The 26,510-nt window shown below is 40.7% G+C and overlaps 1 protein-coding gene across 4 annotated transcripts in view; it reads left to right on the forward strand.

Annotated features, from left to right (window-relative positions):
- The window catches only part of lmnb1 (lamin B1), a 68,857-nt gene extending 47,551 nt beyond the window's left edge, over window positions 1-21,306 (forward strand). For all 4 annotated transcript variants that reach the window (XM_059969690.1, XM_059969689.1, XM_059969691.1 and 1 more), the window contains 10 exons: window positions 652-808; window positions 3,090-3,215; window positions 6,724-6,894; window positions 7,982-8,107; window positions 8,467-8,687; window positions 12,016-12,241; window positions 12,329-12,433; window positions 14,515-14,634; window positions 15,151-15,255; window positions 20,663-21,306. In XM_059969690.1, coding sequence (XP_059825673.1) covers window positions 652-808; window positions 3,090-3,215; window positions 6,724-6,894; window positions 7,982-8,107; window positions 8,467-8,687; window positions 12,016-12,241; window positions 12,329-12,433; window positions 14,515-14,634; window positions 15,151-15,255; window positions 20,663-20,704 — 1,399 coding nt within the window. In that variant the 3' untranslated portion in view covers window positions 20,705-21,306. The remainder of the gene's footprint in view (window positions 1-651; window positions 809-3,089; window positions 3,216-6,723; window positions 6,895-7,981; window positions 8,108-8,466; window positions 8,688-12,015; window positions 12,242-12,328; window positions 12,434-14,514; window positions 14,635-15,150; window positions 15,256-20,662) is intronic.
- The last annotated feature ends 5,204 nt before the right edge of the window (window positions 21,307-26,510 follow it).

Genomic DNA, 26,510 nt, shown 5'->3' on the forward strand with positions numbered 1-26,510 from the left:
TTTTGCAACTTCCACAGGTGCAAGTTTCCAAAATAGAGATAGCTTGGGGCAGTTGTAGTCAAGTAAGACTTTTTGAAATGAGACTGCTGGAGACCTCTTTGCTCACTACAGACCAGATAGACTGTGTGTACTTAAAGCTGAGTCTCAGCTGATGACTTTGTAGTGTCATCAGCTGTCTGCTTGACATTTTGATTGACTTCAACACCGCTATTGTGAATGGTAATAGCTCTTGTGAGTAAGAATTGAAATATATACAATTTACAATAATCAGTACCTGTAACTGATGAGCCAGTTCTGTATATATTAGAAAAAAGTAGCTGTTTTCTGTTCTGACTTCAGAATGGTGTGGGTAACGAGGGCCCATGCTGTTCTCCTTGCGCACAAGTAAAATAAAAGAAAGCTTCAGCTGTAAGAATGTGTGCGTTCTGGGCCCAGTTATTTTAGTTGTTTTATTATTGATGACAGTTACTTCGACACAACTTACAAATGGATGTTTAATTTAAGAGTTAACTTGTTCGATGTTAAGTAAGCTTTATATCCTGATAAGGCTGTGTGTTGGTGTACATTTGCTAAGACATGAACTAAGCACTAGTTCTAGCTTTTGATTTTTGGGATGATTTTTTTTTACTCTCCCCTCTGGTCTCGCAACAGCTTTGCCAAAAAAGAATCTGATCTACATGCAGCGCAGGTTCATGTCAAAGATCTTGAAAGTGCACTTCATGCCAAGGAAGCTAGCCTCTCTACAGCACTGAGTGGAAAAGAGGCGCTTGAGGAAGAAGTTGAGGATTTGCAAGCACGTCTTTCAAAGGTAACATTACAACTCAAGAAAAAAAAATCACTGGTATGAGAAATATTTTGGATTCCACTCCATTTAGTTAAAGTTTAGTTTGGACGGTGGCCACATATCTTTTTCTCCATTTCCATGGTGTTTTTTTTAAAGCTGCATTCTTAATTTCACACCCTTTGTCTTGGAATGAAGTACTGGATAGGAAGGTCCTAGCTTTTCTTGTTTATGGGCTTGTGATAATCTTTTTTCAAATTAATTTTAAAGCAGCAGAAAATCTGTGTTTATTTTATTGGTCAAGGAGGCTTAAGCTACCCTTTATTCCCCCATTCGATTATTTTAATGCATTTCAAGCCTGTGCTTAAATGATCAGTGACCACTACCATTTTATTAGAACTTGGTCAGTAAGGAATAATCAGTGAGTAGAAAAATTCTGTTTTGAAGCACTTAAAATGATCTGCCAAACAGTGAGTGCCTCAAATGTTTACTGCCTTAAGTTTATGTAATTTGCCTGTGCAGGTTCTTGGCTGAAGTAATCCATAACTAACCTTTTGCCCAATTTTTGTCTCTCTCAAGTCACCTGTGATATTTTAACAAAACATTATATTACTTTCATAATGAACTCTATTCTAAAATACATTGGCAGCAGTAGGTAGTATTTTTGTTTAGCATCCTGAGGGACCTAGTTTCAATCCTGACTTTCAGTACTTTTTATGTAGACTAGTGGTCACCAACCTTTTTAAGCCCAAGATGCCCTATCTCTGCCTTAGTGAAAGGCAAGATCGACCTACTAAATTGTTTAGAGAAAAAACAGCTCAGATTGTGCTTCCAACTTGAGGCCCTTGATTTGGGCTAATTGTATTTTAATTACATAAAATGCTTTTGTCAAACTTTCAAATTAATTTAACCAAGAATATACTGTAACTAGCATATTAAACAGGCCATAGAGACATCGAGCTCATCCGATAACGCCTTGAACAAGTGGTGCTGAAGTGCTTTTGCTTGAATCAAGTTTATCAGTTTGACCACCAGTGCCATTACATGAGAAAAGTCCACGACCTTCCCAGCCGAGGCCTGCTGATGAATCTCACAGTGATAATCCAGGAAGTCAGGAAAATCAGGGTCATTACGGCACAGTGTTATAAAAACCAACTTGCACACTGCAAATTGCTGGGGCCCCATCAGTAATAATTGCCACCAGTTTATAAATGGGGATGTTATTTTCACGGACATTTTTTTAAAAACTCATTGTAAGTATCCTCACCTCTTGTTCTCTCCTTTAAGTGCAAAAGAGTGAGCAAGTCCTCCTTTGTTGTAAAATCCTGGAAAGCCAGTCTGACAAATACAACAAGCTGAGCTGTCTGCATTACATCCAGGGATTCAACAAACTGTCGTGAAAAAATATTCACAGAGTGACAAGTCCTTTAACATTGTCAATCCACGTCCTCTGTGCAGCATGTTTGCTGGGCGTTCAACCCCAATTTCAGCTCCTCAACTTTCCTGGTATTGGTAAACTGTTACTGAGACACTAATACAAGTTTCAGGGGTACGCAAGCTAATGACACCACTATTTTCGTTTCCCATTTCTTGTACATTTGGGGAATATTGGAATTTAAAGTGGGAGAAGGGTTGTAATGTGAGTATTATAAAGATAATTTAATACCAATTAGGATCATGGTAATATAGCAATACTCCCGCTACAGAAAACTGTTTGTAAAGAGAGATTGTTTCCGGGGTTGCGGGGTTTCACATTAGTGAAAACTTCTGTTATGGGAATATCGTCTTACCGTCCTAGATAAAGTAGTTCCTTTTGGGCATGAAGTTACCGAGTGGTCCTTTTTCAAAGTAGAAGTTACTACATATTTGCATCAAAAAGTTTATCAGGCATAATGTATTTGTGTATTTATTTTTCATTTTTTTTCGGGATCTACTGGGAAAGTATCAAAGATCGACCGGTGGATCGCGATCAGCTGGTTGGTGACCACTAATGTAGGCATCGTGGGTTCCACTTCTGACTACAGGGGTTTTCTGTGTGTCCTGATTTCCTCCCACATTGCAAAGACATGCTAACTGTTAGACTAATGTAAATGACTTGTATGTGGCAGATGAATCACTTAATGAGCATTTAAGAAAGAAAAGGGAAATGTATACAAGGTTGGGATTGCATTTATGGAATTGCTTTTCTGAATGGTCTCTTATTTTGAAGGGAATTTGAGAAAATGTGCTGAAATGAACACTAGTAATTTTGCAATCTTTTTGTAGAAGGATTTAAAAAAAAATGATTAAATTAAAATCTTCCCTGCAGCTGGAAGTCTCTTTAGCTGCTGTGAGGAAACAGCTTGAAGATGAAACACTCTTGCGAGTGGACCTTGAAAACCGTTGTCAAAGCCTCACAGAAGAACTTGAGTTCAGAAAAAATGTGTATGAGGAGGTAAGGAGATTTTGCCATATTTGAAATCAAAGAAATTTAATTGAGAGGGATAAAAGAAAGCACTGTACAATAGGCAGAACACAGTATTTTCAATCAATGGTCAAATCAGATGACAGCTCTGCAGTCCTACATGCAAGTCAAATTCAAGTTTATTGTCATATACAAAAGTACATGCATGCACAGGTGCAATTAAAATCTTACTTGTAGCAGTATCATAGGCTGATGGCATCAGCTAAGCAGCATTCATAAGAAAACATACACACTACACAGTTTTTACAAGAAAATAATTTGAACAAAATATGCATTTTAGTTCAAAGTAGGCAAAATGTTCATAGTCTATTCTGCAATGAATAGGGTTTTGTCAGTAGGTTCAAGAACTGAAAGGTTGAAAGGAAATAGCTGTTCTTGAACTAGGTGATGTGTGACTTCAGACTTCTGTACCTCTTGCCCACCTTCAGAAAAGATGTCGTGGCTCGGATGGTGGGGATTTTTATTGGATGTTTGATAGATATTACCTTCTTGAGGCAGTGCCACTTGGAGATACTAGGGCAAAGGTCACTAGTTCCTGTGCATTTAAATTGCCTTACAGCCCATGATGCAACCAGTCAGGACATTTTCAATATACATCTGCAAAGTTTGATAGAGTTTAATAAGCTGAACCTCATTAATCTCCTAAGGACAGCACACCACTGTCATTTACTTGTGATTGCATCTGTTTTGGGCCAAGACAGGCATCTGACAGGAATATTGTTAATATATTAATAGTGTGAATATCAATGAAGAGTTGAACGGCTAATGAGAGGAGGTGGTTCCAAGAGTACTCCCATCCTCAATAATGGTGTGGCCTAACTTGAGTACTAAAGGTAAGGCTGAAGCATTCACAACCATGATCAGCTGTTTCCTTCTGAGTTGCACCTGTTCATAAGATCAATTTCAGCCACGTAATAAGCCAAATAACATCCTAGGTGTACTATTGACAGTGTGTATTCCAGAACAGGTTGTGTCTCCAGCCTACCTCTTGCAGTACAATTTCAACTAACAATGTGGAAAATTGCCAGTTGTCTCATTCAGGAGGAAAATTCTAATGCAGGTAATTGCCTGCCAGTTGGTTAGTGATAGAAAATGTAATTGATGGCCTCATTAATGTCCTGTCCATCCATGTCCATGTCAATCCATACTCCCCCTTCTCCAGCCTTGTATCCCTTTTGCCAATCAACTTCCCAGCTCTTGGCTTCACCCCTCCCCCTCCTGTCGTCTCCTATTATTTCGGGTCTCTCCCTCCCCCTCCCACTCTCAAATCTCTTACCATCTTTTTTTCCATTAGTCCTGATGAAGGGTCTCGACCAGATGCTGCCTGGCCTGCTGTGTTCCACCAGCATTTTGTGCGAGTCATTGGACCTTTTTTTTTGCTGAAAATAGAACAAACTTCTAGGAAAAGAAAATCTTTTTCTGCGAAAGATAAGCTTCGTGCACTTGATGCGATCAAGACTAAAGTCAAACTCAAGTTGCACAAGACCTCGGGATACTGGAATCAACACCTTGTGGCCGGAAGTCTCACGAAGAAACGTTACGCACATTGCTTTGCAAAGTTGAAGAAGAAGCAGGACTAAAAGCCAAACGCCTGAAGACAGCCAAAGATGTCAGCTTCGATGACTCCCTGTCCAGTGGTTCTTTCAAACTCACTCAGAAGGCTTTCCAATTTCCGGTCCTATTCTCAAACCTCAAGCTGAAAGTTTGTCAAGCAGATCAACGGAGAAACCTCACAGTTCAAAGCTAGCAATGGATGGCTAGACCGGTTTAAACGCTGTCACGGGATTTCTCAAGTGTTTTTGTCGGGAAATTTGCTCAGCCGACAGTGCTGCCACCAGCAAATACCCAGCTGAACAAAAAACTCTTAGAAGAAGGTGGCTGCGTGGAAGAATAAGTGTACAATTGTGACGAAACGGGCCTGCTACAAGATGATCCCAGACCGTACACTGGCTACCAAAGATTATGCCCACCGACGTGAGGGGTTCAGACAACGCAAAGATTGTGTGATGTTTTCTGTAAACAAGATTGGAACACAAGTTAAAACCGCTCATGATTGGCAAATCTCACTCACCCTGCTGTATTAAAAAGCCTTACTGAAAGGATCTCGGCCTGAAACGTCGACTGTACTTCTCCCTGTAGCTGCTGCCTGGCCTGCTGTGTTCCTCCAGCATTTTGTGTGTGTTGCTTGAATTTCCAGCCTCTGCAGATTTCCTTGTGTTAGCATTACTAAAAATTAATTTGTTTTAATTTCTACAGTAACAACGATTTATTTGCGTAATTCTTTAATTCAAAGGTAATTTACTTGCCAGAAAGGTAAACGTTTAAAAAAAAAAACGGGTCAAATAAGGTGAAAATAGGTGTGTTTTAGGATGTTAGGCCAACATTGGGTCAGTTTGAACGCTGATTTTCTTGAACCCTGATTTAGTGCAAACCTGCTTTTTTCGCAATGACATTTTATGGACCCAAATGATTGCATTATAACGGGGTTTCACTGTACTTTGATAATAAATTTACTGTGAACTACTCTGACTCATAACCTCTGCCACCAAGTAGGATGAGCAATAGCTGCACGGGACCTCTAATGCATGCAGGATCCTTTCCAAGCTGCATATCTGGATCCTGGCAGTTCTAGGATCTGTTTGCATCAGTTATGGAGGAATGACAGCCTATCTCCAAGATAGTATGTTATGTGATTTGGAGACTTCCTAAATTAATGTTTTCCTCCTTATTCTTTATAGAGGTTGAGAAGCAGTTGGCAAGTTGTTGCAGAATATCTTGGGATACAGGATATGCATCTACGTACAAAGGGTACTCTGCATCTTGCCTGTTAAGTTTCTAGTTGGTAGGGACTTGCAAGCTACTGGTGGAAATGTACTCCCTCTGTCTCATACTCGTGCAATGAAAGGTGGCGTTGGGTGAAGTAGGAAGAGTGGTGGAGGGCCAGAATTAGAACAATGGAAACTTAATAATGATTTTTTTAATGGATAGATTATATTTCTGCCATTGGAAAAGAAAGTTGAGCAATGCTCATTTGGCTAGGGAGAATTGGGGATGTAGTAGCTGAGGTAGGAAAGTTGGCTCAGTGAAGCAACGTGTGGTAATTTGCTCAGATTTGATCTCAAGTAGCTACGGGTGTATAGCTTGGCAAAAACTGAGATGAAGCAATGTGTAGGCTTTTCTTGTGAATCTTCTTATACTTTTCTGAAATTAAAATCAAATTTCCTGGACTTCACTGTTGTAATTTGTAATGTAAATCTCATCGAAGCAAGTCCGGGCTTCCTCCTCATTGCTCAAAGCTATTTGAACAACTCATTTTGTATTCCATTGTATTCTAAATTACTGTAAGTTGAAGGTTTATTTAATAAAATTCAAGCTTGATTGAGATGTGAATTTCAGTTTTCTTTTGCCTTAATAATTTGTATGCTTCTGGTGAATTCTTCTCCCCACCCCACCCACCCACTCAAAATAAAAAATCCAGGAAATCAAAGAAACTAAAAAGAGACACGAGACCCGTCTGGTTGAAGTGGATACAGGGCGCTTGGTGGACTATGAGCATAAACTGGCCCAAGCTCTACAAGAATTAAGAGAACAACATGATCAACAGGTGAAAGTCTATAAAGAAGAACTGGAGAAAAATTTCCAGAATAAGGTAATAAAAACTCTCATTTGCAGCAAGTTTTAGATAGGATAGTCCTGTTGAAGGGCCTCGGCACAAAATGTCAACTCTTCATTCTTCTCCATAGATGCTGCCTGACCTGCTGATCTCCAGTATTTTGTGTGTGTTACTATGGGTGGGAGAGTAATGTACAATACAGAAAACTTTTCTCAGATTTAACATCTTTTGGATATGATTTAAGATGGAGAAAGTGCAGTGGAAAAAAATCACAAGTGTTTTATTGGCCTGCACGCTTGAGATATTGGGAGAAACTATATATATCCTAGGACTTGTTTTCCCTGGATAGAAGGATGCTGAGGGGAACCTTACAGCAGCTTAAATCATGAAAGTCACAGTTGAGTCTTTTTTCCCAGGGCATAGGTTTAGGGTGTGAGGAATGAGATGAAAGGTGAAGCATTTAAAGGAGAGCTGGAGGGATTTTTTTCATACAGTGAAGTGAGTATATGGAAAGAGCTGCCAGAGTAAATGGGAGAGGCAGGTACAATTAAAAGTGTAAAAGATATTTGCATGTGAATAAGAAAGGTATAGAAGAATATTGGGTCCTTTTGCTATGTTAGTGGCATCTTTTTGTAATCAACTAGCACAAAATATATCCTCGCTGTAGCAGATGGGCAATTGCACCAGAAATGGAGAAGTAATGATGAAGTAGTTCAGTAGTATTGCTTTTCTTGTGTCGCTGAACTTTAGTATAATTATATGGTGACCAGATGTAGTGCATATTTTGACTTTGGAATGCTCACATTTTATTAACTGCATGAAGATCTACTTCAAGAGCCATCCTTTTTTTTTACTGAAAATCCACTCTTATTTTTTGATATAAATAGTAATGCTAAAATTTGTGTGAGGAATCTATTGTTTCAATAGTGGAGATCTTTAGCCCGACCTCGTTAGTAATTGGATGTTCTTTCTTCAGATTATCAGCATATTTAAAATACTTTTTAGCCTTACTTGTTTATCTATATAATCATGGCAGTCAATCTTGGGATAAATTGACAACATTGTCCGAAACTCGAAGCAGTTTTTCTTTCAAGTACTGAAATTTTGACATTCTTTTTAACAGCTTGAAAATTCAAAGCTTGCATTGGAGATAAACACCAAGTCGGCCAAGGCAACTGAAGAGGAGCTAAAGGAAAATTACATGCGAATAGAGAACCTCAGCACTCAGTTATCAAGCTTGCAAAAAAATGTAAGTCAATGTGTTGTTATTGGATTATTATTGCCACGTGTGCTGAGATGCCATTTTTTTTTGCCATCCAGGCAGATTGTACCAAGTACACTGGGGTAATAAAAGAAAACAATGTAGAATATAGTGTAGCAGCTACAGAGGAAGTGTGCAGTGTAGGTAAACTAGTGCAAGGGCCATGCCACGTAGAGTGGCAGATCAGGCCTTGCGAGCTTGCAAGAGGTCTGTTCAAGAACCTGATAACAATAGTCCTCTAGTCTGGTAGCATGTGCGTTCAAGCTTCTGAATCCTTTATCAGTAATGTTAAACAACAATGTTAACCACATTTCCTTCCCTTTCCCCCCTCCCCCACCACCATCTAGGCAAAAATGTGGCAAGAACGAGTCCAGGAATTGGAAGAATCTCTGGAAAAAGAAAAAGATGGAAATCGAAGGCTCTTGCTAGAAAAGGAGAAAGAAATGGCTGAAATCAGAGCACAGATGCAACAACAGCTAAACGAATATGAAGATCTTTTGGATGTCAAGTTAGCTTTGGATATGGAAATTAGTGCATACAGGAAACTCTTGGAGGGTGAAGAAGAAAGGTAACCTTTGGTTTCATCTTAAATGTGTAACATGTTTAATATTTTTCAAATGTAATCTCTCAAAAGTGACTTGGGAAGCCATATTTTTACTTTTTGCCATCTACCCAGTGCAAATTTCCATTTATTTATTGCACACTTTATTTACTACGGTTTAAGTCCCATGCTTTAAGTGGTATTTTGCAGGAAAAAGCACAATCTCTGATAGGTATCCATTGGATTTTTATGAAATGCCTCCTATTACTTACTTCCTACAATAAAATGGGGAAAGTGGCATCTAAATACCCTTGATCGGCTTCCTATGATTTGATGTCCCTCTCCTGTTTGGAATCTTTAATTTTCAGAAAGCTTCTGCAAGCAAAGTATCATGTCAAGGTGTTGGTTAAGATGCTTGAGGTTCCCATCTGAACAGGATGGGCAGGTAGAATTTTCCAGGAGCTTTTATGATTTCTGCTGTTAATGGGATGCTTATCATTTGATGTTGCACCATAAGGGAACTTGCTCACGTGTGCATACTTCTGAACATGCCCTTCTTCCTACGTGCCTTTTTATATTCTCTATTCTTTACTTTGTGACTGTGTATAATGAGTACTGATGTAACCAGAGTGAATGGAGACAATTGGGTAATTCCTCGGCACAGACCAGATGGACTGAAGGACCTGTTTCTGTGCTGTACTTCTCTATGACCCTGTTATTCAAGCTTGCTGAGATTGCATATAGCTATCCTGTTCACTGTATTTTCCTAAGCTACCCTTTTTTGGGAATGGTATCTGTTTCCTCTTGTTTTTTGAGTGTCTTTTTCGGGGTAAATTAGCATTCCTTGCATAATGAGTCATTAAACTTAATCTACCATTGGCATTTTCGCTTTAGTTCAGATTTTCAATTCCTCTTAAAATTGAGGAATCACCTATGTAGTTTCAGCATGAGGTTGAAAGTATTATGTGAATCAACTACTAGAATATATTTCCATCCACAACTATTTTCATTTTAATCTTTCCAGATTTGAATTGTTTTGAAAGTAGATGCATACTGATATAGTCGCCAGTCCCCAAGGCACGTTACTATTCAGTGATTTGTATTATTTGGTTTACAGTCTTGCTCTCTGTCACACTGAATTGTAGAAGTGTACAGCAAAGAAACAGACCATTACAGCCCATCTTGTCCACACTGATTATGATGGCTAGGTACACTGATCAGTTTGCTTGCATTACGCTTGTGAACTTCTATTCCTATTTCTATCAATGTATTTGTCTGATGCCTTTTAAATATTGTAATTTTATCTGCCTTCCCTGCTGCCTCTGGTTATTCCTCAGCTTCCTGGCTTCAAGTGAGAATAATCTCACCCAATCAGTTCTTGTAACCCAACCTACATTCCTGGCGATACCTAGTGAATCTTCTCTGAACTTTCTCTTGCTACCACACCCATTAGTGTGGCAATCAGAACTAAATATAACAATGTGATTCAGCCAGTGTTATGTACTAACTGTAAAGTGGTGTATCAATTCTTATTCTCAGTGCCTCTGCCTGTGAAGACATGCATCCATGTATGTTTTTCATTACCTATCCACCTGTTTCACAATTTTCAGGGATCAATGAACATGCACTACAAGGTCTCTTTGTATATCCTTTCTGTCCTTATTCCGAGATTCTGCAGAAGCTGGAGGTCCAGGGTACATGCACACAGTGCTGGAGGAACTCAGCAGGTCAGGCAGCATCTATGGAGAGGAATAAACAGCAGATGTTTAGGGCCAAGACCCTTCAGGACTAGAAAGGAAGGGGATTGAAGCCAGAATATGAAGGTGGGGCTAGAGGGGGAAGGAGCATAAGCTGGAGGTGTGAGAGGAAGTCAGGTGAGGGGGGTGGTGGGAAGTTAGGAGGTGATGAGTGGAAAAGGTAAAGGGCTGAAAAAGAAGGAATCTGATAGGAGAGGAGAGTAGGCATTGGAGAAAGGGAAGGAGAAGGTAACCAGAGGCAGGTGATAGGCAAGTGAGGAGAAGAGGTAAGAGCGAGCTAGAATGGGGAATGAAAAAAGGGAGAAGGGGAAGAGGGGGGGGGGGGGGGAACCTGTTCATGCCACCAGGTTGGAGGCTACCCAGATGGACTCTGAGGTGTTGCTCCTCCAACTTGAGAGTGACCCTATAGTGGCAGTAGAGGAGGTTATGGCCTGACATGTGGGACTGAAAAGTAGAATTAAAATGGGTGGTCACGGGAAATCCTGCCTATTGTCGGTGGAGTGAAGATGCCCCACTTTTGGGTTTCACCATTGTAGAGGAATCCACACAGATTTGTAGGTGAAGTGTTGCCTCACCTGGAAGGACCATTTGTGGCCCTGAATAGAGATGAGGGAGGAACTAAAGGGACAGGTGTTGTCTTTGTCCTCCTTGCAGGGTTAAGTGCCAGGAGGGAGTTCAGTGGGATGGGATACAGTGAGGGAGTTAGAGAGCAGTCTCTGAAAAGTCGAGAATGTTGGGGTGGGGGGAGATTAATTTGGTGGTAGGATCCTGTTGAAGATGATGTTATGAAGAATGTGCTGGATGTGGAGGCTCGTGGGGAGTCACCCTCACCTCATCTTCCTTGCTGCCATAACATGGATTCTGGGTACTATCTCATGCCTCGTTAATTTAAATCCCTAACACATCCCTTTGCAAGAATAGTGGTTCCCCTCCTGTTAGGCTATAACTTATGGTCTTCAGCCTTCTCTCCTACAGTAATTCTTTAGCCATGCATATATCTGTCCTATCTTCTCATTTTTATATACTCACTAGCAAATTTCACAGGGAGTAATCCTCAGATTACAACCCTACAGAGCCTACTTTTTAAGTTTTAACTTTCTAAATTCCCCACATCAATCTTAACCATGTTTTGTTTCAAGTCAAGCCTGAATACATTTTACGTAGTACCAGGACTGTGTGCTTTTGTTGTTAGAGTACACACATGATCATGAATAAATTCATCTCGGAATAGTTAGGGCAGCATGGAGTGTAGCAATTAGCACAATGCTTTTACGGCATCACGAACCCAGGTTCATTTTCTCTGCTGTCTCTAAGGAGTTTGTATGTTCTCCTCATGACTGTGGGTCTCCTCCCACGTTCCAAAGATGTACTAGCTCATCGGTTAATTGGTCCCATGGATAGAGTTGGGTAGTGCGGTCTCATTGGTCTGGAAGTGCCTGTGACCATGCTGTATCTCTAGATAAAATAAAGCAGGTTAACATTTGAGTTAGTACATTCATTGTGTTGAATCATTTGAAGAATTTTGCAGTTGGCAGTGGTGACAATGTATCATAAATCGTCGGAGCATTTTGAGGTGCTTTCTAAACTTTACTTTTCAGATTGAAGTTGTCGCCAAGTCCATCTTCGCGCGTGACCGTTTCTCGTGCCACATCAAGTCGCAGTGTCCGCACAGCTCGTGGAAAGAGAAAGCGTGTTGATGTTGAAGAGTCTGAGGCCAGCAGTAGTGTTAGCATTTGCCATCATGCTTCTGCCACTGGGAATATCGTCATCGAGGAACTGGATGTAGATGGCAAATTCATACGCCTTAAGAACAATTCTGAACAGGTAGGAGGTGGATGGGTGGGGGTAGGTTGATCTTAAAGGGTTTATTAGGTGCATGTTTTTATGTACTGATATTTTTTCTTAAAATAGGATCAACATATGGGTGGCTGGGAGCTGATCAGAAAGATTCATGATACAACTGCCTCTTACAAGTTTACTACTAAATATGTGCTGAAGGCTGGACAGACCACTACTGTAAGTTCAATAAGAATCTTGTTGAAGTGCTGTGAAAAAGAGTGAGTTTTACCTCTGAAGTGTAAAGGAATAGGACGATGGGAAAAATATTTTAGTGGAGATGCTAAATATCAGTAGCTTGATTACAATCAATAACCAGTGAATTCTGAGATGTCTGATTTATGGTAGAAGGCTTTCCTTTTGGAGTAAAAGAGACTATTCGTTTTGATTTTAAAGCTGCATTTGGAGAGAGGTGCTCTGTGTGTATACAGTCTGGATAACCAGTCACAAAAGAAGCCATTGTTTTCTGATAGCTGTGGCAGTTCCCAGATAATAATAATTTGAAAGGACACTTTTTTTCGTGCACGGTCCCTTTAAACTTCTCTTTTGTCAACTAGGGTTGATATACAGATTCCATTTAAATTGGGCATTGGATTATTTAAACTATTGTGGAGGCAAGACAGTTTGAATCACATTTTAACTGGTTAATACCCATTAGTTGGTTCCTGATGAAGGGTCTTGGCCTGAAATGTCAACTCTTTATTCCTCTCCTTAGATGCTGCCTGAGCTGCTGAATTCTTTCAATATTTTTTTTTGTGTGTGTGTGTCTGTGTCCCCCCCCCCCCCCCCCCCGGCCGTCCATAATTCATGTGTTTTACTGCATAGCCCTTGCAGGACCTTTATCCTCGTATAGTAGAATTGTTTTGTGACATTAATAGCTGTTGACATTCTTTTGCATAGGTTGGTAAGAAAGGACATTCATTGTTAAACAACTTGCAAAGTAGCAATGGACAATGTCATGACTCTTTGCAAACCAATTAGAAGGTTTGAGTGCATGGTTGTTTGCTGGTTATTGACTGATGGTTGTTGTATTTGAAGTTTAAAATATATCTTGTTAAATGATCTGTATCACCTTTTACTAATTGAAACACCTTCCAAAATCCCATGTCGCATATAGTGCAATTAGGCTTTTTTAAAAAAAAACTAGTTTTGCTGGTATTCATCACTTCAGTCACCATCATCTTTTATGCTTATCTAGCCTCTCTCAAGTGCAAACCTATGGTTAATCTCATTATTTTATGCTTGCACCACTGAGTAACAATTTCTTCTGAATTCCTTATTTAAATCCATCGTGACTGTCATTTTAATTGTGTTCTTACCCATGTAGAAAAGTTTTTGAGCAGTTACTAAACTTTATCTTATGGAAGTAAATTCAAAGATGGAACTCAGTGGCCAAACATTTTAATTCTGACTCCCATTCCAACATATCGGTCCACAGCTGCCACTTGTGCTGTAATAAGGCCACCCTCTGAGTTAGAATAGCAAAACCTTACATTCAGTCTGGGTAACCTCCAACCTGATGGCATGATTATCGATGTCTCCCTCTGCTTTTTTTTAAAAAAAAAAACACCTTTCCCCCCTCTCCCCTCTTCTATTCCCCAATCTGGCCTCTTTTCTCATCTGCCTATCCACCTCCCCCGGTCTCTCTCTTCCCCCCCCCTCCCCCCAATCCCATTTCCTTTCCTTGCTCCTGTGGTCCACTCTGCTCCCCAATTAGATTCCTTTCTCTCCAGGCACTTGTTTTCCCTACGCACATGACAGCATCTTTTTGCCTTTACTTTTCCTCCTCCTCTCCCCACTTGTCTATTCTGTCGTCTACCCCTTCCTTTCCAGTCCTGAAGAAGGGTCTTGGCCCGAAATGTAGACTGTTTATTCATTTCCATAGATGATGTCTGGCCTGAGTTCCTCCAGAACTTTGTGTTTGTTGCTTTGGATTTCCAGCATCTGCAGAATTTCTCTTATTTATTTTATGGACCCGTGTAGGAGCACGCTTCAGCCTCATTAAGAAATTTGTGCTCTTCATAAGTTGTTGTTAGCCATTGCCTTGTAGTTCTAGCCCCATCTAGATGATGTGTTGTTGCATAGATCACAGTTTGATCATTGTATTACATCTACTTTTCTGTTGCATCCCTGTAGAAATGCCTAATACTAGGTTTGAGTTTGATATTTATGGTCAGAGTTTCAACATTGATTTTTGTTTTTGTACTGCCAATACCCTTTTTATGCCCTGTGCTTTATTATCGATGATTTTATCATTTTAGATCTGGGCTGCTGATGCTGGTGTAGCATCTACTCCACCAAGCAATCTGATCTGGAAGAATCAAAAAGCTTGGGGCACAGGGGCAGACGTGAAAGTAACCCTCAGGAATTCTCAGGGAGAGGTAATGTTTCTTTTGATTACTGTGAGAAATTTGGCAAAATTGTACCACATTCATTTTTTAAAATCAAAAAGGAATGGGAAATGTCATGTTCATATTAATGTAGGTTATTGTCTCATGGTGTTGAAATGGGGTAGTGTGTACAATTAAATAAAGGTGCTTCAGTCATTTGACAGCAATCTTTGAAAAGGTAGAGAACATGATTTTTCTTTGTAGAATGTGGTTTACACCATGCTTTACGGTACAGGCAACCTGGGTTCAGTTCCTGCTGTTGCCTTTTAAGGAGTTTGTAGGTTCTCCCTGTGACTGCATGGGTTTGCTCCAGGTGCTCTGGTTTCCTCCTAAGATTCAAAGATGTACCAGTCAGTGGGTTCATTGGTCTTTAGGCCATCATTAAGTCGGGGGTTTGCTGCGCGAAGTGGCTCAAAGGGCCTACGCTGCACTGTATCTCTATAAATCTCTGGTTTTTGATACTGTAAGTCATACTTGGAAATGAACTTTGCTACTTTCTCTTTGAAGGAAGTGGCTGAGAGAACTACAGTCTTTACCACTACTCCACCAGAGGAAGAGGAGGTGGAGGAGGAAGAAGTTGAGATTAAAGATGAAGACCTTTTCCATCAACAAGTACGCTTTCCTCTTACAATTGAAATCTTGCAATGGAAATTTGGAGGAATACTTGTGGTTACATTTGCTGATGCAGCCAAGTTTCAGGTTGCAACATTAATGGAACGAATGTCTAGGTGACTGAACCCTGATTCATAGGTTGTAATGATGGAGTGATATTGGGAGATGTTCTCCCTGTTGGACAAGTCCTTGAAGTTAACCGAATGTTTAGAGGTATTGCAAGCTCTCGTGATCGGCAATACTGTTGACGAAGGGAGGAAAGAAATGACATGAAGTATATCATGGAGCTTTAGCCTTTGAATATTTATCTAGTGCTTGCTTTCTCCAGATGGAAAATTTTAAGAAAGGTTTTGGTATTGTCAATCTTGACATTATTACCAAGGAAAAGAGTAAGTTAACTTTTTGTCAGCTCTGTATTTTGAAGCATTTTCCCCATTCTGTGAGATGAATATGCATGAGGATATCCTGTTCCAGAAGACACTTGTCTGGTCAGCATTAAATATTTTGTTAAGGGAGTAGCAACCTTTAGATCATTTTAGTTTAGAACTTCTGGTGCTACATTATCTGCACTTGTTACCCCCTCTACATGACAAGTATCGTGCATGTTTCTTGATGTTCAAACAGCTGTGGTTTTTCTTGAGCATGTCTACACTTTCAGAAGATTCATGATTCCCATGTGCATTTGCAAGTCTTGTTAGATCAGTGCTCATAAAGAATCAGAATCCAGTTTATTATCATTGACATATGTTTTGAAATTTCATTTGTGGCAGCAGTACTATGCAAGATAAAAATCACTAAGTTACTGAAATAGTGTTCTTTTAAAATAAAAACTAATGAGGTTGTGTTCATGGGTCATTTAGAAATCTCATGGAATGGGGGTGGGTAACTTGGATTTGAGTGTGTGTCTCCAGGCTCCTGTACCTTGTCTATGGTGGTAGTAATGTGAAGAGGACATGTCACAGATGGTGAGGGTCTTTAATGATGGGTGCAACTCTCTTGAGTCACTGCCTTTTATAGATATCCTCAAAGGCCACAAGATACAAGAGCAGAAGTAGGCCATTTAGCCCATCAAGTCTGCTGCACCATTCAATCATGGGCTGATCCAACTCTTCTAGTCATCTTCACTCCCCTGCCTACTCCCCGTACCCTTTAATGCCCTGGCTAATCAAGAACCTATCTATCTCTGCCTTAAATACACCCATTGACTTGGCCTCCACAGCTGCTTGTGGCAACAAATTCCACAGATCTACCACCCTGTAATTTCTCCATATCTCAGTTCTAAATGGATGTCCTTTAATCCTGAAGTCGTGCCCTCTTGTCCTAGACTCTCCAACCATGGGAAATAACTTTGCCATATCTAATCAGTTCAGGCCTTTTAACATTCAGAATATTTCTATAAGTAAATCAATTACAGTATACATATACTGAATAGATTAAAACATGCAAAAAAAAAAGAGATACTGTATATTAAGAAAAAGTAGATTGGGTTCAATGTCTTATTTAGGAATCGGATGGCAGAAGGGAAGAAGCTGTTTCTGAATCGCTGAGTGTGTGACTTCAGGCGTCTGTACCTCCTAGCTGATGGTAACACTGAGAAAAGGGCATGCCCTGGGTGCTGGGGGTCCTTAATAGTGGATGCTGCCTTTCTGAGACACCACTCACTGAAGATGTCCTGGGTACTTTGTAGTCTAGTACCCAATTGGAGCTGATTAGATTTATAACCCTTTGTAGCTTCTTTCGGTGAGAGTAAGCGTTTCGCATGGACTAGAAGGGCCAAGATGGCCTGTTTCCTTGCTGTAATTGTTATATGGTCCTGTGAAGTAGCCTCCCCCCCCCCCCCCCCCATACCAGACAGTGATGCAGCCTGTCAGAATGCTCTCCACAGTTCATCTGTAGAAGTTTTTGAGTATATTTGTTGACATGACAAATTTCTTGGAACTCCTAATGAGGTATAGCCGCTGTCTTGGTTTCTTTGTAACTACTTCGATATGTTAGGACCAGGTTAGATCTTCAGAGATCTTGACACACAGGAACTTCAATATATCCTTTCTAAAATAAGGAGCCCAAAACTGCGCACAATACTCTCCAAGTGTGGACTCATGAGTGCCTTATAGAGCTTCAACATCCCGTCCCTGCTGTTATATTCTGTACCTCTAGAAATGAATGCCAACATTACATTCACCTTTTTCACAAATGACTCCTCAACCTGGAGGTTTAACCTTTAGGGTATCCTACTGAGGACTCCCAAGTCCCTTTATATCTCTGCATTTTGAATTCTCTCCCCATCTAAATAATAGTCTGCCCGTTTATTTCTTCCACCAAAGTGAATGATCATACACTTTCTAACATTGTATTTCATTTGCCACTTTGCCCATTCCCTTAAATATCTAAGTCTCTCTGCAGGCTCTCTGTTCCCTCAACACTATTAGCTCCTTCACCTATTTTTGTATCATCAGCAAATTTAGCCATAAATCCATTAATCCCATAGTCCACATCATTGACATGCATCGTAAAAAGCCTCAGTCCCAACACTGACCCCGTGGAACTCCACTGTTAACTGGCAGTCCGCCAGAATAGAATCCCTTTATTCCCATTCTGTTTTCTGCCAATCAGCCAATGCTCCACCCATGCTAGTAGCTTCCCTGTAATTCCATGGGCTCTTGTCTTGCTAAGCAGCCTCGTGTGGCACCTTGTCAAAGGCCTTCTGAAAATCCAAGTACGCCACATCTACTGCATCTCCTTTACCTACCTGCTTGTAATTTCCTCAATAAAAAAAATTGCAGTAGATTAGTCAGGCAGGGTTTTTCTTTCAGGAAACCACGCTGGCTTGGCCTGTTTTGTTATGTGCCTCCAGGTAGTCCATAATCTCCTCCCTAAGAATCGATTCCAACAACTTCCCAACCACTGATGTCAGCCTAACAGGTCTATAGTTCCGCTTTCTGCTGCCTCCCACCCTTCTTAAATAGTGGAGTAACATTTGCAATTTTCCAGTCATCAGGCACAATGCTAGAATCTGTCGACTTTTGAAAAATCATTGTTAATGCCTCTGCAGTCTCTCTCCAGCTACTTCCTTCAGAACCCAAGGGTGCATTCCATCAGGTCCAGAAGCTTCCTGAGCACCTTCTCAGTCATAATTTTCATTGCACATACTTCATTTCCCTGACACTCTTGAATGTCCGTATACTGCAGATGTCTTCCACTGTGAAGACTGGTGCAAAATACACATTCAGTTCCTCTGCCACCTTTGAGTTTCTCATTACAATATTTCCAACGTCATTTTCTATTGGTCCTATATCTACTCTTTTACCCTTTATATACTTCCTTTAAAAATAAAAGCTTTTAGTATCTTCTTTGATATTAGTTGCCAGCTTCTTTCATAATACATATTTCCTTCCTAATAACCTTAGTTTCCTTCTGCAAGTTTTTGAAAGCTTCCCAGGCCCCTTTCTTCCCTCTAGCTTTGGCTTCCTTGTATGTCTTCTCTTTTGCTTTTACTTTGTCTCTGACTTCACTTGTCAGCCACAGTAGTGTCCTTCTTCCATTCGAAAATTTCTTCTTATTTGGAATATATCTGGCTTGTACTTCCCTCATTTTTTTGCAGGAACTCCAGTCATTGCTGCTCTGCTGTCCTTCCTGCTAGAGTCCCTTTCCAGTCAACCTTGGCCAGTTCCCCTCTCATGCCATTGTAATTTCCTTTATTCCGCTGAAATACCGACACATTGGAATTTAGTTTCTCCTTCTCAAATTTCAAAGTGAATGCAATCATATTGTGATCACTGTTCCCTTAGAATTCCTTAACCTTAAGCTCTCTTATCACCTCTGGATCATTGCACAACACCCAATCCAGCACAGCCGATCCCCTAGTGGGCTCAACAACAAGCTGTTCTAAAAAGCCTCTCTTAGACATTCTACAAATTCTCTCTTGAGGTCCAGTACTGGCCTGGTTTTCCCCAATCTACTTTCATGTTAAGATCCCCAATGATTATCATTGGGTGGGGTGGGTGCAGTGGGTGGGGTCAGGGGGTTATACTATGACGGATCTAGTTGAGTCTACACCCTCTGTGGCCTCTTGTGATCCTGGGCATTGGAAGCTCCATACCGGGCTGTGATGCATCCAGTCCAAATGCTCTTCACTGTACATTTGTCGAAACTGCTCATCCTTTCAACCACGGAGCCCACTGTGAGGACTCTCCAAAATCAATTTCTCCTCTTGTTGACATTGAGTGTGAGGTTGTGCAGTATATCCAATAAATAACTCTATATCCAGATAGATTTGGGAAGGACTGGGTCAAATGATTTTATCACTTGTGTCTGTTCACTGTGACCTGCAGCATATCCTGTCTGACTGCAGTATCCTCCTTGTGGTAGTGCTGGTGCTACTAACTAAACCAGGCTTGATGGGTATTGAAATGTCCCAACAGTACATTCTGTGCCCTTAGTTTCTACATTAGAAATTAGTTTATTGTCACATGTACTGGGTTGCAGTGAAAATCATATTGGTAAATTCCTGAGTGAATTGTAGAGCACAATCATTGACATTGTATGACATAGGTTATTCAAAGCATCATCTCTACCTGTTTGAGCAGGGTTTGGGCCATTCCTGTTTAATCCAGCACCACCAAGCCATTAGCTGTGTAGGTCAGAGCTCCAAGTACACAGAATTTTTATGCCACTGAAGGACAAACCAGAGTTTTGAGTCTGGAGTTGCACATAGGTGAAACCAAATTGTGGTGGAAAATTTCCTTAAAGGCTATTTGTCAACCAATGATTTTGACAGTTTGGTAGTTTCATGGTTACTGTTCCTCATTATTTAATTAACTGGATTTATATCTTCCCCTTTCTGCCATGATTTGATATAAGTTTGGGTCTGTGACGTGCTTGCACATGTTCCTCGAGTAATCCTTAAGACCGCAGAATTCGGCTATTTGGCCCATCAAGCCTGCTGCACCAGTCCACATTGGCTAATTTATTATCCTTCCCAACCCTATTCTCCTGCCATCTCTATGTCACCTTTGACATCTTTACTAATCAAGACCCTATTACCCTCAGTTTTCAAATATACCTAATGAACTGGCCTTCACATACGACCACTACAATGCTGCTCTTAATCATCTGATGTTCACTTTTCCCACCACCCACCAACCAAATGGAATTAGCAGCTATATACCACTGCATTTTTGAGTTTCAGCAGGATCATATCTATTGCAATAATGCTGCTCCAATGATAGAATGTGCTGATAGCTTTTTAAATACCCTTGGTTTAATTAGATAATACCAAATGCAGTCTCCCTGCCATTATTGCAAATTATTTGCTTAATTTTCATCTGGAGTGGAAAAAATCAAATTGTTCTGAATTCTTATAGTTCACCAAAACTAAATTGTTCATTGATTTCTTTTTGTGTTTTAGGGAGATCCAAGAGCAGCTAACAGAAGCTGTGCAGTAATGTGATCAGCATCTTCCAAGACCACGTCTTCAAAAACTTATTACTGCCTATGTTAAACTTTTAATATTTAGAAATTCAAAATATTTTTGTATTTTGTATTTTAGATATTTTCATTTCCTTTTGTACACATGACATGGATCAGGTCTTTTTTATACTATTACTGAGCATTTTTAGAACATTGCAAAGACTAGAATTTAACAAAACTTAATGTGAATGACTTTTTAAAACTACAGAAGATGTTTATCTGAACCTGATTACAGATGAAGCCAATGAAAAGTAATTTGTGTAGTTGCAGAAACCAGAGTCATCATGGGCAGCTTACAAATGTGAACTTGACTTTGAATTAAAATCTATAGCAGGAAATGGGTGAAAAGGCATTTTTGGTGAAGACTTGTAAATTTATAAATAGAACAGCACATTAATCTTGATGTCTTTTTTAAAAATTGCTAATGCTAGGTTGGCCAAAATGTACCACAAAAAAACTTTGAAAAATTGTTTGTAGTGTACCCTTTTAGTGGAGGGGAATATGGTATGCAGACGTTTTAATTAGGTGGTGGCCTACTTGAGTTTCCATGGTAAATATAAATAAAACTTGTTATTTTCTGGAGCTGAATCTGGATCTTTAAACTTCAAGGCATATCAAAATAGTTTTGAATAAAATTGACACCATTACCAGTTCCTTGAGTATTTCTAAATTTGAATGCGAACTTGATGGCATTTTTTTCAAGATTTATAGGCTTTGTAGGTTAAGTACAATGATGGGAATTTGGTAGGAGATGATTGAAAAGCTTTGACAACTAAAGCATTTGCAATTAATATTCACGCTGATTTTTTTTTTGGATTACTCCAAACTTACGGCTGGAGAGAGGCAGCAGTAACATCTGCTTCCTAGTAAAAACTTGGATAAAGAAAACCATATAAATACAATTCCCTTGTTTAGGAAATTTATCTTCATGTTTATTTTATCAGAGTTTGGAGTTCAATTCTGATGTCCTGTCAGAATGTTTGTACACTGTCCTTGGGACCACATGAGTCTCCTCCGAGTGCCCAGGTAGTCCAGTATCATATTGGTTGATAGGTTTGTTGGTCATTGTAAATTGACCTGTGATAAGGCTAGCTTCAAATACGTGTGCTGTTGGGTGATGGGCAGCCCACTTTATGGTCAAAGAAAGTACAGCACTGAACTGGCCCTTCAGCCCACCTAGTTCGTAAATTACCTACTCTTATCGACCTGCACTGGGATCATTGCCCGCCTTACCCCTACCGTCCATATGCCAATACAGACTTCTCTTAAACATTGACATCGAATTCACATGCACCCTTTGTGCTGGCAGCTTGTTCGACACTCTTCACGTGAAGAAGTTTCCCATCATGTTCCGCTTCACCTTTCACCTTTAACCCATGAGCTCCAGTTGCAGTCCCACCCAACCTCAGTGGAAAAAGCCTCTGCAGCACTCCACTGGTCACAGGCCTTCAAATAGAGGGGGCAACCATCGACTACCACACTCTGGCTTCTCCCACAAGGCCAATGTCTAAACCAATTGAATTTAATTGGAATTGACTTTATCACTTACATCCTTCATATACATGAGTAAAAATCTGTGTTACATCTATCTAAATGTATAGCTTGTAGTAATTTATAGTAAATAGTATGTACAACAGGACAGTCGATTATAACGGAAATACAATTGTATCTGCTTGAATTAATCCTTTGGGCCCTTTTTACACACCTGTCTTTGTAAATGCCCTGAATCATGAGAAGTTCACAACTACAGATGCGCTGGGCTGTCTGCACCACTCTCTGCAGAGTCCTGTGATTAAGGGAGGTACAGTTCCTATACCAGGCAGTAATGCAGCCAGTTAGAATTGTGCCCCTGTAGAAAGTTGTTAGGATTTGGGGCCCTTACTAAACCTCTTCAACTGTCTGAGGTGAAAAAGGCGCTGTTGTGCCATTTTCACCACACAGCCAGTATGTACAGACCATGTGAGATCCTCGGTGATGTGTCTGCTAAGGAACTTGAAGCTGTTCGCCCTCTCAACCTCAGATCTATTGATGTCAATAGGGGTTAGCCTGTCTCCATTCTTCCTGTAGTCCTCAACCAGCTCCTTTGTTTTTGACAATTTACTACCTCATCTTGGAGACTGAGCAACTGAACCTTCTTGACCAACCTGCAAAGTGTGACATTGTCAAGTACCTTGCTAAAGTCCATGTAGACAACATTCACCGCCTTGCTTTCACCTTCTTTCCTGGTAACATCCTTGAAAAGCTCCAAGACTAGTTAGACATGACCTACCATGCACAAAGCCATGCTGACTATCCCTAATCAATCCTTCTCTATCAAATACTCAGATATCTGTTCCCTTAGAATACCTTCCAATAACTTCCCACTACTGCTGTTAGTCTCACCTGCCTATAATTACCCGGTTTAGTTTTGGAGCCTTTTTTAAAACAACGGAAGAACGTTGGGTATCCTCCAATCCTCCGGTACCTCACCTGTCACCAAGGATGATTTAAATTTCTCTGCTAGGGCCCCTGCAATTTCTGCACTTGCCTCCCACAGGGTCCGTGGAAATCTTTGTCAGGCCCTGGGGATTTGTCCGCCCTATTTTGCTTCGAGAGCAGGCACATCCTTCTATGTAATCTGTATGGAGTCCATGAAGTCAGTGCTGCCTTCTCTTACTTCTATAGACTCTACCTCCTGACTAAATACAGATGCAAAAAAAAATCTTACCCCATCTCTTTTGGCTCCATGCATAGATGACCATTCTGATCGTCCAGAGGACCAATTTTGACCCTTGCGATCCTTTTGCTCTTAACCTAGCTATAGAATACCCTAGGGTTCTCCCTCACCTTGTCTGCTAAGGCAACCTCATGCCTTCTTTTAGCCCTCCTGTTTTCTGTGTGTTCTCTTGCATTTCTTGTACTCAAGCACTCATTTGTTCCTATTTGCCTATTACTGCTGTGCACCTCTATCTCTTCTCCCCCCCCCCCCCCCAAAACAAGGGCTTCAATATCTCTTGACACCAAGATTTGTTTAAAATTACCTTTTATTCTGACAGGCATATACAAGCTTTGCCTCATTTCTATAGACTGTCTCCTGAGAACTTTGCTTCTGAAGGCCTCCCGCTTACATCTTTGCGAGAAAACTGCCCGTCCCAATCAACACTTGCAGATCACTTCTGATACAATCAAAATTGGCCTTCCTCCAATTTAGAATCTCAACTCACAGACCAGAACTATCTTTTTACATATTTATTTTGAAACTAATGGCATTATAATCACAAAATGTAAAGTATCCACTACTCAAACTTCTGTCACTTGCCCTGCCTCATTCTCTAATAGCAGATCAAGTATTGCATACTCTCTCATTGGGGCTTTCATGTATTGATAAGGAAACTTCCCTAAACACATTTGACAAGCACTATCCCATCTAATCCTTGTACTGTATGAGAGCCCCAATCAATACGTTGGAAGTTTAAATCACCTACTATAAAAATCTAGTGCTTCTTGTGGCAGGCTGTGATCTGTCTACAACTCTGGAATATTGAAATGCCAGTCCTGCCCCTCCTGCAACTGTGGCTCAGAAATGGCTACAATATTGTAATTCCATTTGTTCCCAATCCTGAGTTCATCTGCCTTTCCTATGATACTTCTTGCATTGAAATATACACTACTTGGGACATAAGTTGCACCATGATTAACTTTAGATTCCTGACTTTGTTGTCTGAACAACATCTATCTATCTCCACTCTCTTCTGGCATTCTGGTTCCCATCCTATTATAACTCTTGTTTAACCACATCCCCCATCTCCTGTGTAGCACTAGCAAATGTTGCTGTTATGATATTAGTACCCATGTCGTTCTCCTGTTCAGGTACAAACTGTTTCTTCTGTACAGGTCCCATCTTCTCTGGAAGAGCGCTTGATAATCCAAACTTCTTATGCCCTCCCTACACAAGCTACTTTGCCATGTGTCAAACTGTATAATCTTTCTATTTCTGGCCTCACTGGCATGTGCGTGGTTAGCAATCCGGAGATCACAACCCTGGAGGGCCTGCCCTTAACTCCCTGAACTCACTTTGCCAGTCTTCCTATCCAAGTCATTTCTACTAATATGGACCATGAACTCTGGCTGTTCACCCTCCCACTTAAGAACACTGAGGACTTGATCTGAGATGTCATGGATCCTGGCACCCGGAAGGCAACATACCATCTAGGAATCTTGTTCTCTGCTCCCCTAACTAACCCATCTCCTATTACCACAGTTTACCTCTTCTCCCCCTTCCACTCTGAATCAGAGTCATCATATACAAACATAAGATTCATTTTTCTTGTGGGCATACTCAGTAATTTCATAATAGAAAACTAACCCTAATAGTATCAATTGGGTTGCACAAAAACCCATATTCAACCAGTGTGCAAAAGATAAACTGCAAATACAAACGGAACAAAGTAAGAATGGAGAGCGGCCATTGAAGGAGTGGAACTTCGAGGCTTTGGCAAGAAGAGGCGGAGGAGGAGCTTGCTCCCAGTGAGGTAAGGCTGGGTAAGGTTCTTTAATTTAATTAACTTAGGAGTTGGTAATGAAGGCAGTAGATAGGGCAGTCCAGTGCTCCGATTGTAGGATGTGGGAAGTCGGACAGCACAATTGTCTCTGATGACTACACTTGCAAAAGGAGCTGGATGAACTTTGGATCATTTGGGAGGCAGAGGCAGTAATAGATTGGAGTTTCAGGGAGATGGTCACCCCTAAAAGTTAGGAGACGGGTAGCTGGGTGACTGTCAGGAGAGGGAAAGGGAATAGACAGAAAGAGCAGAGCACCCCTGTGGCCATTCCCATCAACAATAAGTATACCGTTTTGGATACTGTTGGTGGGGACGACCTACCAGGGACAAGTTGTAGTGGTCGTTTCTCTGGACCCTCAGCTCAGAAAGGAAGGAGGGAAAAGCGGAGAGCAGTAGTGATGGGTGTTGTCTACAGGCAACCAAACAGTAGCATGGATATTAGGTGCAAGTTGAATAGGGAGTTAACATTGGCATGTGGCAAAGGTAATGTTGCAGTAGTTATGGGGGATTTCAGCATGCAGGTGAACAGGGAGAATCAGGTTGGTGCTAGATCACAGGAAAAGGAGTTTGTAGAGTGCCTACGGGGTGCATTCTTGGAACAGCTTGTACGAGAGCCGACCAGGGACAAGACTATTCTGGATTTAGTGTTAGGTAATGAACAGGATTTGATAAGCGATCTTGCAGTAAAGTGATCATAATATGATAAGTTCTAATCTGCAATTTGAGAAGGATAAGGGCAGCTTGGAGGTGTCAGTGTTGCAGTTGAACGGGGAAACTATGGAGCCATGAGGGAGGAGCTGGCCAAAGTTGACTGGACGGATAGCCTAGCAGAAAAGACAGTGGAACAGTAATGGCAGGTATTCTTGGGAATAATGCTCAAGGTGCAAAATCAGTTCATCCCCCAGAGAAGGAAGGATTCAAAGGGGGGAAAGGAGCCACAGTGGTTGACAAAGGAAGTCAGAGATTGCATAGCATTAAAAAAAAGGAAGTATGACAGAGCTAAGGTGAGTGGGAGGACAGATGATTAGGAAGTTTTTAAGGAACAACAGAACTTATCTAAAAAGACAATACGGGGAGAAAAAATGAGGTACGAACGCAAGCTAGCCAGGAATATAAAGGAAGATAGCAAAAGCTTTTTTAGGTACGTGAAGAGAAAGAAGATAGTTAAGAACAATGTTGGGCCCTTGAAGAATGAATTGGGTGAAATTGCTATGGGAAACGGAAATGAGAAATGAGAATTTAATG

Source organism: Hypanus sabinus, chromosome 5 (assembly GCF_030144855.1).
Source record: "Hypanus sabinus isolate sHypSab1 chromosome 5, sHypSab1.hap1, whole genome shotgun sequence".
Taxonomy (NCBI): Eukaryota; Metazoa; Chordata; class Chondrichthyes; order Myliobatiformes; family Dasyatidae; genus Hypanus; species Hypanus sabinus.